At 43.5% G+C, this 12461-nt stretch overlaps 2 protein-coding genes across 2 annotated transcripts in view; one reads left to right on the plus strand and one right to left on the minus strand.

The window, feature by feature from the left end:
- Positions 1–12461, plus strand: part of CACNA2D3 (calcium voltage-gated channel auxiliary subunit alpha2delta 3) — a 1017883-nt gene that overhangs the window by 794768 nt on the left and 210654 nt on the right. The gene's annotated exons all lie outside the window — the stretch shown is intronic.
- The window catches only part of LRTM1 (leucine rich repeats and transmembrane domains 1), a 28779-nt gene continuing 16440 nt past the window's right edge, over positions 123–12461 (minus strand). Inside the window, exon 3 of the mRNA XM_066596542.1 lies at positions 123–747. Within this exon, the coding sequence (XP_066452639.1) occupies positions 299–747 (449 nt within the window). The 3' untranslated portion in view covers positions 123–298. The remainder of the gene's footprint in view (positions 748–12461) is intronic.

Consider the following 12461-nt stretch of genomic DNA (forward strand, 5'->3'; position numbering starts at 1 on the left):
TCTATAGCCTACCACTACAATAAGAAGAAAAAGTCATTTTGTGGGCCATACAATAATTCACTGATTGGCTGGTTGGATAATAATGATTTTAATAAGTTAATCTTCATTATCTGCAGGGCATAAATAAACATAACAGTTATTCCTATCTTATGGTTTTGGATGGGGAAGCACACTTTTGGTTTAAAACACAAGAGTTCTTAAAAATTAGAACAAACCCACAGTCATATAAGATAAATAATTTGTTAAAAAGTGGACAGTTCTACAATAAACAATTGGAACAAAGTAAATAGTCTGCAGCTTAGGCTAGTGTACCATCAAGAGGTTCTTTCTCTTCAGCGCTCCCATGTTCTGCAGCAGAAGCTATTCGTTCCACCTCTTTGAGCTCCTTATGATATTTAGCCATTATTGCTGCATAGGCGCATCCATATACTGCAGCTGCCAACATCATTAGACATACAATCCCACAGACTACTCCAGTGATAACGACAGTGGCTATGGCATGCCTCAGGTTGGCTGGTCTGGGCTTTGGTTTTGGTTCACATTCGGGATGACTACCGTCCATGTGATCCCCATGATATCCATGTCGACCATTACTCCTATGTTCTGGACCATGTTGGTGGATATTGGCCATAGGAAATGAAGTGGTGAATGGAGGACAACTTTTATAGAACTCAAATGGGACTTTGAGAAGATCCTTTCCTTTACGTGTCTCTGGGCTGGTACAGATCACCTCATCGATGATACCTCCTAAAAATAGCAAACAGTAAAAACAAGTCAAAGAAATGATAGATCAAATGGACAAATAGAATTGAAGGTTTGGACAAAGATATACAGTATATATGGAATAAATTTTCTTTCACAAGAATATAATAAAGGTCCTAGTGCCAATATTGAATACTGTTTCCACTTTTGCTGCTGTAGGAATAGCGGAACCAATGCACCACCACAAATGTGCACTTCCAAATGCACACTATAACATATGAAATAGAATACAGGTCTAAGGGCAAGAGACAGCAATTCTCTAGTGTTCGTAATCAGCACTTCTCACGCTTAATGCAAAAACACCACTCCAGTAAGTACAGAAGAATCAACTATTTAGCCAGCAAATTAGGGTCAAACGTACTGTATTTTCAAATTTCGTGTATTTCTGGGCTTAAGTCCTTCACATGTAAAGTATCAGCAGAATCACAGTCATGCAGCAGACAATGTGCACAAATAAATGGCTGATACAAGTGTACATACACAGCCACCAACATCCCTATCTTCATCACACATAAACTCCACTAGAGTCCAACAAAAGGCTAGCAAGCTGTAAGATCAGGGAACGAGAACAGGAAAGTGTGGAGTGCTCCAGCCAGGGGTGTACTCCTACACCTCCCCCCTTCCCCGTTCAAAATGGGTCCTTGGTGATACCACCTGACAGTCTACAATGGCCACAGTGTACTCCTACACCTCCCCCCTTCCCCGTTCAAAATGGGTCCTTGGTGATACCACCTGACAGTCTACAAGGGCCACAGTAACCCAAAAATAAGATCCCACACGTTGTAGAATAGGGGCATTCATTCCTCTACAACTCTACATTTTCCCATTCTCGTTCCCTGATCTCTCAGCTTGCTAGCTTTTTGTTGGACACTAATGGACATCATGTGTGAGCAAGAGAAGGATGCTGTCGGCACTGTGTGCATGCTTGTTTTAGCCCTTCATTTGTGCCTGTTATCTGCGACATGACTGCAATTCTACTGCTTCTCTGTATAGTAAGGTTAAATGACGTTAAAGTGGCCCTTCAGTAAAAAAAGGGAAATTTTGACAATACATGGCAAATATATACTCAGTATATCTAGTGCCCTCATGATGAATGATCCTGCTGCCGTTCCTGCATTCTGAACCCCTTCTCTATTTGCATCTACATAAAATGGCCACCAAAGTTTCAGACAGCTCTATGTAGAACATTCTTAGGAAGTCTAAGGTATGCCCACCCTCCACTGCCTTCCACACTGCTCAAACGCCTCCAGATAGATCCATAGTGAAGAGACTAGCAGGAGAAGACAACGACGATGGCCACAGTGCCAATGTCATTGGTGGTGATCCATCTCTACTTGGGTGGATCCAGTGCATACGTGCCATTCATTTTAATGCCCCGTCTTGTAGTGCTGCCTTGTCCTGCAACAGAAATGTATAGCCAAATCTGTTTTCCTTTTAAATTACCCTCTGATTGCCTGGGGATAGTTGGACTTTTTTTAATTAAAGAGTGTCTTCTTTTACAAAACAACTCTTTTAAAAGGTTTATCTTTTTTGGACAATTTACTTGTGTTAGAAGGGTTCCTGGCGAGATTCACATTACAAAGTGTCCCACTGCTGGCATCCACAGCAATCAACTATTGGAGACATCTGCCTTTTCACGATTGGAGCTTCCCTGTATGGAAATTAGACACATAACCCTGGAGCAAGCACATTTTCCCTGGCTTAGTTTCAGTGTTAATCCACATTAGAATGAGAGAACCAAATGATCTGAGTGACTTAAAATGAGGCTCAGTCATTTTTGCTAGACTAGTTGGGGCCAGAATTTCATATACTGCCAACTTTCTGGGATTTTCTCATGCAGTGGTGTCAAGAGTATATGGTGTGATGCAGGAAAAACATCCTATGAAACGGGATTATGTGGATGTAAAGGGGTCAAAGGAGGATGTCAAGAATAATTCTGATGAACAGGCAGTTCACAATCAAGCAAATAAGCAGCCAAATGACATGTCTGAACACAACTCATTGTTCCCTTGCACTGATGGGCTTTAACAACAGTTGACCATTGTTGTCTTCGAAAAAAAAAAAAAGGCCAGACCGAGTGGTCAAATGAGCCCAAGACTTGGATCATTGAGTAGTGGATTAAATCTCCTGGTCAGGTAAATCCACATTTCCATTCCATCATGCCAATGGATTTGTCATCATTTGTCGCAAAGAGCAAGAATCGATGAACCATTCTTATGAGGCTTTCAGAACCTGTCAGTACCTCCATGTAATTTGCATCAACTGCAAGAAGCTTCCTGTCCACATGGGCCAATGTCCCTGAAGAGCAATTTCAGCACCCAGTGGAATCGATGCCACAGCGAATTGCTGCGGTTCTAAAGGCCAAAGGAGTTTCAACGCTCTACTACATGGGTGTCTCTAATACCGTAGCCATTCAGTATATATAAATGCGCTGGCGGCGTATTGGATGGATGTGCTTGAGAAATAGTTGAGTAGTGCAAAGATCAACATCCCATGTAGAAAATCGACTATACAATGGTTATAATTTTTAGTCTGTTGATGTTACATTTGCTAAACAATTGGATTATAATGATGATAATAATCATAGCATTCGTTTTTCTCATAATCCCAAGTCTATATAATTATAGTTCTTTTATGCATTGGCGACCAGAAAGGATTTAAACCCTGCATGTCTCCGCATATGAAAAGGATCAGATAATGGGTTATTTGACACAGAGATATAGCCCATAATCTTTTACCTGGCACAAAGAATAAATATTCTAGGCAGACATCCTATTTGGACTCCTCACTGTGCATTTTTCTATGGATTTTTGGATCCCGAAACACATTTGGATCCCTGTCTTTTTTTCATGCCGCTTTTATTTATGGACAGAACCTCCAGAGAAAATAGAGGCAGCTACTGCCAAAAGCTTCTTAATAACTGGCTTTGGTTTTGCAAGCTTTATGCTGCAATTTGTGATACGAGCTTTTAAACAAATAATAATAAAACAACTATATTTTATTGACCCGTTTAGCTGCACCACAAAAATGTGAATTGTGAAAAGTAACAAACAGAAAATGTATCTCGAAAAGTAAAAAGAGTGCGTGAACCCATGTCTACACTTACAGTCGGATTCCATCAGTTTATATTTGCTTCATTTTTCAGAATTTACAACCTTTTCAGTTTCTGTAATTGCATCAAAAAATTGAATTTCTAAGAAAGTTGAAGGGGTTCTCTTACCAAGACAAATCATCCTTTAAAACCCTTGGCAATTAGCTGTTGTCATTGGGTGAAGTTATGTCAGCTACAGTTATGAGAAAAATGAAGTACTCCCTCTTCTGTAGTTTTGAATATCAGGGAATTCAAAAAAATCGGTCCCTTAGATGGTCTGAAAAATTAGATAAATACAACCTCAGATGAACAATAGCACTTGGGCAAATTACACTGTCATTATTTATTTAGCAAAAACTAGGTGAGGGCTCATCACATGGATGATTTTGCGCAGCTAAATTACACACGCAAAAAAATTCCAACCACTAGAACCAATGGAAACGTTCAGAGGAACAATTTTTAGCTGCTTCAAAAATAAATCGCACCTAAAAAGATAGGACATCAGTGACCGAAATTCCTTGCTGCGCAAAAAGATAGGTCTTGACCTGTTTTGACTGAAAAACACAACTAACTGACAAAGAGTTCTATGGAGGTCTATGTGAGAAGAAGGGGAGTGAGATAAGCAGTGTTAGCTAAACATTGCCATTGTTTAGCTAAATCTTCTAAACAATAGCATTGGCAGGGAGAGGGAGTTTTGGAAACAATTCCAAAAGGAGGAGGAGTCAGATTAGCAGCAGGAAGTGCTGATAAAGAATGTCACATGGGTGTATGTAGTGTAGTGAAGGTATTGTGATGTCCGGAAAAATATAAATCTGTCCCTCTCTCTCAGCAGCGCGCTTTGCCCTGCAACACACTGCTCCCGATTGTGTGAATGGACGATTTTCACGCTAATGGGGCTCGGGACTTGATTACAAAAAATCGTCCATTTATGCGATTTTCACATGATTTTGCCACAATTTTTTGCGCAGCTATCTTCTGCACGATTTTCACGCCCATGTGAACGAGCCCTCAAAATGCAGAAGGTGTGTGGGAAAAATTAAGTACACCCTTAATGCTTGCATAAGTAGCTGCTAATAAAATTCTCTTGATTAATTGATCATCAGCAAGTGTGATCACCTCTATAAAAGCAGGAGTCTTGGCAGTTTGCTGATCTGGAGAATTCAGGCATGTTAAGACAATGCCAAGAAGTAAAGGCATCAGGAATGATCTTAGAGAAGTAATTGTTGCTGCCCATCTATCTGGGAAGGGCTATAAGAATATTTCCAAAGAATTCAGAGTTCCTCATTTTATTTCACAATGAGAAACATTATTTACAAGTGGAAAATATCCAAGACAGTTGAGAATCTTCCCAGGAGTGGACCTCCCAGCAAATTCACCACAAGGTCAGACAGTACAAAAAAAAGCCAAGAGATACATCCCAGACTCTAAAGGCCTCAGTTGCCATGTTAAATGTTAAAGTATGGCTTGCTTGAAAGGCTTGCCGGGAAAAAGCCTTCTTTTTTCTAAAAACAATATGGTAGCACAGCTAAAGTTTGCAAAGCTGCATATGAACAAACCACACAACGTATGGAACAATGTCCTTTGGACATAAGAGACCAAAGCGGAGATGTTTGACCAGAATACCCAGCACTATGTTTGGCAAAAACAAACAGCATATAAACACAAGCATCTCATACCAGCTGTCAAGCACGGTGGTGGATGGGTGATGATTTGGGCTTGATTTTCAGCTACATGACCTGGGCACTTTGCAGTCATTGAGTCGCCCATGAACTCCTCTGTGTACCAAAGTAGTCTAGAGTCTAATGTGACATCTATCCAAAAGCTAAAGCTTGGCTGAAACTGGGTCATGCAACCGGACAACAATCTCAAGCACAGTAGCAAATCTACATCAGAATGGCTGAAAAAGAAGAGAATCAAAGTGTTGCAATGGTCCAGTCAAACCTCAACACAATTGAAATGCTTTGACAGGACCTTAAGAGAGCCGTGCATAAATGATTATCCACAAAACTGACAGAACTGAGGCAACCTTATAAAGATAACTGGGCCAAAATTCCTCTAGAATGATGTGAGAGACTGATAAAGTCATACAGAAAATGGTTTGTTCTTGATTTTTCACACACTGCTTCTGAATTTTGGTCTATTTTTTAAATGATGACACAGTATAATTTCTTATGTGTTATTGTTCATTTGAGGTTGTATTTACCAAAGTTCAATACCTTCTAAGGGCGTAGTCACAGGGGCGCATTGGCACCCGTACACAGGCGCCGATGCGCCCGTGTGACTGAGCCCTTACTGCAGGAAGAACACGGCCGTACTTCAAGACGGATGTCTCTCTGCAGCGCTGAAGAAAGAACACATGACCGGCAATGAAGCCGGTCACATGTTCTTTCTTCCGGTGCTGCAGAGAGACGTCCGTCCTGAAGTCTGGCGTCTTCTACCTGCAGTAACACGGGTGCCGATGCGCCCGTGTGACTAAGCCTTAAGTCTCAGATATTTTTAAGTTATGTCTAAATACGTGAAACCATAGAATTCAAAGATGGTATACTCGGCTTTTCTTATGTCATTTTTAAATAAGTAGAGACTGAAAAGAATAAAAAATGGACTCACCTGGTGTGGGGGCCTGTCTAAACAGCAGGCTCCCCACACCACTTGTCCAGGTGTGCCTTCAATAGGGACTGCTACACACACCTAAGCCATGTATTGTTCCAGGGGTTCTGAGAGAGAATCATCGGAAGGGCCCAGGATACAAGACCTTGGTTGTAGATATGAGATAAACAAATGTAAAAACAATTCCTGCGCTACAATAAGTGTTGGTAGCTGTGTATTAATACAGCCGGTTACTTACTTGAGAGGAGACCACAGTGTCCAGTGGATCTTCTCAATAAGTCTAAAATGGAGATAAGTCTGACTGGCAAACTGGTGAATCATCCATTTGGCCCAGGCTCTGACATTACACTATGTGCAGTTCATAGCAGGGGGTTCATCAACTTTTTGTTGGTTAATGCACAAATAAGTTGTTATCTAGAGATGAGCGAGCATACTTGTCCGAGCTTGATACTCGTTCGAGTATTAGGGTGTTCAAGATGCTCGTTACTCGAGACGAGTACCACGCGATGTTCGAGTCACTTTCATTTTCTTCCCTGAGAAATTTGCGCGCTTTTCTGGCCAATAGAAACACAGGGGAGGCATTACAACTTCCCCCTGCGACGTTCAAGCCCTATACCACCCCCCTGCAGTGAGTGGCTGGCGAGATCAGGTGTCACCCGAGTATAAAAATCGGCCCCTCCCGCGGCTCGCCACAGATGCATTCTGACAGAGATCAGGGAAAGTGCTGCTGGTGCCGGAGCTGCTATAGGGAGAGCGTTAGGAGTGATTTTAGGCTTTAAGAACCCCAACGGTCCTTCTTAGGCCATAGAAATCGCAGATCGCACCTATGTGCAATCTGTGATTCCTGTTCTCTTCTCTATATGCGCTCAATGGGGCCGGCGGCAGCAGCGCCGACCCCATTGAGAACATATAAAAGACAAATCATTCTTCTCTGCCACAGCTGTAACAGCTGTGGCAGAGAAGAACGATGTTTGCCCATTGAATTCAATGGAGCCGGCAATACAGCAGGTTCCACTGAAAGCAATGGACTGCCGGCGATCGCGGGATGAATTGTCGGGAAGGGCTTAAATATATAAGCCCTTCCCTGCAATTCATCCAGAAATGTGTTACAATAAAAATATATACCGTATATACCGGCGTATAAGGCGACAGGGCGTATAAGACGACCCCCCAACTGTCACCTTATACGCCGGGAATACAGCGGAGCAAAGAATAAAAATCATTACTCACCTCCCCCGGCGTTCTGCGGCGCTGCTGCAGGATGTCGCTCCCTCCTGGTCCCTGGCAGAGCATTGCTTTCTGGACCCAGGGCTTGAAATCCCCGCCTCCAGAAAGCTACTGTGATTAGCTAACACACGCCGTCAGCCAATCACAGCCATTCAATGACATCATTGTCATTGGCTGTGATTGGCTGAAGGCACGTGTGTTTTCTGGAGGCGGGGATTTCAAGCCCTGCGTCCAGAAAGCAATGCTCTGCCGGGGACCAGGAGGGAGCGACAGCCTGCAGCAGCGCCGCAGAACGCCGGGGGAAGTGAGTAATGATTTTTATTCTTTGCTCCGCTGTATTCCCGGCGTATAAGGTGACAGTTGGGGGGTCGTCTTATACGCCCCTTCGCCTTATACGCCGGTATATACGGTATATATTTTTATTTTTACACATTTCTGGATGAATTGCAGGGAAGGGCTTATATATTTAAGCCCTTCCCGACAATTCATCCCGCGCACGCCTGCAGCCCATTGCTTTCAGTGGAACCTGCTGTATTGCCGGCTCCATTGAATTCAATGGGCTAACATCGTTCTTCTCTGCCACAGCTGTTACAGCTGTGGCAGAGGAGAACGATCTTTATGCTGACAGTGCGGGGGGGGGGGGGGGGGCACTCTTGCCGCTATTGTGGCTTAATACTGGGACCTGTGAACTTGAGATGCAGCCCAACATGTAGCCCCTCGCCTGCCCTATCCGTTGCTGTGTCGTTCCCATCACTTTCTTGAATTGCCCCGATTTTCACAAATGAAAACTTTAGCGAGCATCGGCGATATACAAAAATGCTCGGGTCGCCCATTGACTTTAATGGGGTTTGTTACTCGAAACGAACCCTCGAGCATCGCGAAAATTTCGTCCTGAGTAACGAGCACCCGAGCATTTTGGTGCTCGCTCATCTCTATTGTTCTCCTTATTGCTGATTTGTCATGTGCGCACTGATAATTGCATGGTATATAATACAGTTAAAATTGTTTATTGAGTGTTAACACTGCCAATACTTATCAGATAGCTGGACTAGTGTCCAACTGACAGCTATCTCTCTTGACCCATTACCCGGACACATGTATGCTTGACTTGGCCAAGAATGCATGTGTTCTAAACGTAGAGAGGCTCTGGCAAACATCTCTGATACCCAAGAATAAAATGAGCGGGAAGTTGAAACCCAATTGCCCAATCCTTATCTCCCTAGCATCTGCCTTCGGGTGAGAGTAGAGAGGACACCTTACAAATTAGATGATGACATGGTCCTACTGAAATTGGCAGGTTTCGCCAATCTATATTTAAAGGGAATGTTTCACCTACTTTTAGCCCTATGCGCTAAGCTTTTGAGCTGAAAGGAGGTGACCCGCTGAATCTGGAGATGTAAGTGTTATACTTATCTCTCTCGTCATTCCATCGGTATTAGTGCTAAGTAGTCCGCCTGTTATAATTTTATAGTGGTTCTTTTCTCTGCTGTTTCCAATGCATTTCACGCCAATAAAGGATAACTTTGTTTTCAGTTACACAGATGAAAATATCTCTTGAGAATATCTATTCTTAGTGACTTCTGAAGCCTAGTATTAGCGTGTTAACATAAGACGCTGCAGTTTTAGGTGTCCTGGCCCTTTAAGCATATACAAGACACAATGGTAGAACAATACTTTGCAGTACAGAGTTTCCAAATCCAAGTGAAAACTTGGCCCCAGGAGAGTTTTTAGTGAAGCTTCCATTCATGTTAAGTAGACTTACATTGCGTCTTGATGCAGATAGATGACTAGTTGACTGCTTGGAGGCAGATGATAGCTCCTTCTATTGTGCAATAGTTTAACCAGACTTTAGGACATGTGGACTCAAGCTGAGGCTGTCACATAGATAAATGAAGAGAAAAGCTACTGGCTGGATGGAATAAAATCTAAAATCCATTATTAATTCTTATGAATGTTAATATGAAGCATGGGAATGCCTGACGAGTAGTCTGGACATCTTTTGATTCGTGTAGTTTTACAACCTGGGAAGTCCCAGCAATTCCCTAAGAGCATTCATCCCGCCATTTCTAAGCCTTTTTAATTTTTTTATGTCAAGTTACTGATTGTCATCCTGAACAGATTCAGCGCATGTTATACACTGTCCAGAGCCAGCTTCCTGACAAAAGGCATTAGCTGTGTGGTTGTAATGTCAAATTCAGGCAAAGAGAACAATCGAAAGATCAAATTGTATGAATTCTGGCACGTAGATGTAAAGCACGCTGAATAATGAAATGCTTGCTTCAATGCATTCAGCAAAGACATACAAAACATAGAAGCAGACCAAGCAGTTGCTATGAGGCCATAGGAGAAAGTAGGTCCAGTGCTGATTAGTCCTATCCCCTTTACTAAAACATGATGGTAACCTTGTAAGACTCGCCTTTCGTAAAATGAACACTACATAGTTTGCAAACAAGAGACTGGAGAATTGACCCAAAGGTCATGGAAAGGATATGAACAGGGAGCAAACACAAGACTATGGTGCCCTATTACAATATGGTACCAAAATATAATACCACATAGTATATTGCCCTAACACAGTGCCCATTGCTAAGGGCCATAGACCAGCACTCTTCCATAGTGGTGACAATGGGCTAACTCCCATGTAGAAGCCTTAACCATAGAAGCATGGATACACAGTAATTATTTTAGATACAAGCCTGATCTGTTATCACTAGAGATGAGCGAGCACCAAAATGCTCGAGTGCTCGTTACTCGGGATGAACTTTTCGCGATGCTCGAGGGTTCGTTTCGAGTAACGAACCCCATTGAAGTCAATGGGCGACCCGAGCATTTTTGTATATCGCCGATGCTCGCTAAGGTTTTCATTTGTGAAAATCGGGGCAATTCAAGAAAGTGATGGGAACGACACAGAAACGGATAGGGCAGGCGAGGGGCTACATGTTGGGCTGCATCTCAAGTTCACAGGTCCCACTATTAAGCCACAATAGCGGCAAGAGTGCCCCCCCCCCCCCCACTGTCAGCATAAAGATCGTTCTCCTCTGCCATAGCTGTAACAGCTGTGGCAGAGAAGAACGATGTTAGCCCATTGAATTCAATGGAGCCGGCAATACAGCAGGTTCCACTGAAAGCAATGGGCTGCCGGCGTGCGCAGGATGAATTGTCGGGAAGGGCTTAAATATATAAGCCCTTCCCTGCAATTCATCCAGAAATGTGTTACAATAAAAATATATACCGTATATACCGGCGTATAAGGCCAATGACAATGATGTCATTGAATGGCTGTGATTGGCTGAAGGCACGTGTGTTTTCTGGAGGCGGGGATTTCAAGCCCTGTGTCCAGAAAGCAATGCTCTGCCGGGGACCAGGAGGGAGCGACAGCCTGCAGCAGCGCCGCAGAACGCCAGGCGAAGTGAGTAATGATTTTTATTCTTTGCTCCGCTGTATTCCCGGCGTATAAGGTGACAGTTGGGGGGTCGTCTTATACGCCCCGTCGCCTTATACGCCGGTATATATTTTTATTTTTACACATTTCTGGATGAATTGCAGGGAAGGGCTTATATATTTAAGCCCTTCCCGACAATTCATCCCGCGATCGCCGGCAGCCCATTGCTTTCAGTGGAACCTGCTGTATTGCCGGCTCCATTGAATTCAATGGGCAAACATCATTCTTCTCTGCCACAGCTGTTACAGCTGTGGCAGAGAAGAATGATTTGTCTTTTATATGTTCTCAATGGGGTCGGCGCTGCTGCCGCCGGCCCCATTGAGCGCATATAGAGAAGAGAACAGGAATCGCAGATCGCACATAGGTGCGATCTGCGATTTCTATGGCCTAAGAAGGACCGTTGGGGTTCTTGAAGCCTAAAATAACTCCTAACGCTCTCCGTATAACAGCAGCACCAGCAGCAGCACTTTCCCTGATTTATGTCAGAAGGCATCTGTGGCGAGCCGCGGGAGGGCAGATTTTAATACTCGGGTGACACCTAATCTCGCCAGCCACTCACTGCAGGGGGGTGGTATAGGGCTTGAACGTTGCAGGGGGAAGTTGTAATGCCTTCCCTGTCTTTCTATTGGCCAGAAAAGCGCGCAAATTTCTCAGGGAAGAAAATGAAAGTGACTCGAACATCGCGTGGTACTCGTCTCGAGTAACGAGCATCTCGAACACCCTAATACTCGAACGAGTATCAAGCTCGGACGAGTATGCTCGCTCATCTCTAGTTATCACCCTAGCCATAGCCCAAAACGTGTGATCTCAGTAATGTTCTCCGGCTGGGTTCACACTTATGTTACGCATTCCATTTTCCCCCTCCATTACGAGAACAGGAAAACTGATTGCTAGCTGGGAATCAATCCATCTTATGATAGAAACAAATGGCACCCGACTGACTCCATTGACTATAATGGGGCCTCTTGGGGTTCTGGCATGCTGCCCGACAGTCCGGCATGCTGCAGTGTTTTAATTATTATTAAAGTTCTTTCTTGGGATTCTTTGGTATTACTAGTAAAACCATAATTAAATTCCTTTTTTTTTTAACTGAAGCTGCTGTCAGTTTACAGCCTCTCCCTTTTCTTTAGAGCCTCTCACTTCTGCTCTCTATAGATTTCTGTGGGCAGCAGGAGTCATCACCCTCTTCCACTTCCTGTTCTCTGTCTTGTTATCCCTGTACAACCCACTGCGCACAGCCAGATTTGCATTGCGGAATCCGGAGCGAACGCCATAGCATGCAATGTAAAAGCAGGTTTCCATGCCCACGTGGGAAATCAATTGCGATTTTCC

Source organism: Eleutherodactylus coqui, chromosome 3 (genome assembly GCF_035609145.1).
Source record: "Eleutherodactylus coqui strain aEleCoq1 chromosome 3, aEleCoq1.hap1, whole genome shotgun sequence".
Lineage (NCBI taxonomy): Eukaryota > Metazoa > Chordata > Amphibia > Anura > Eleutherodactylidae > Eleutherodactylus > Eleutherodactylus coqui.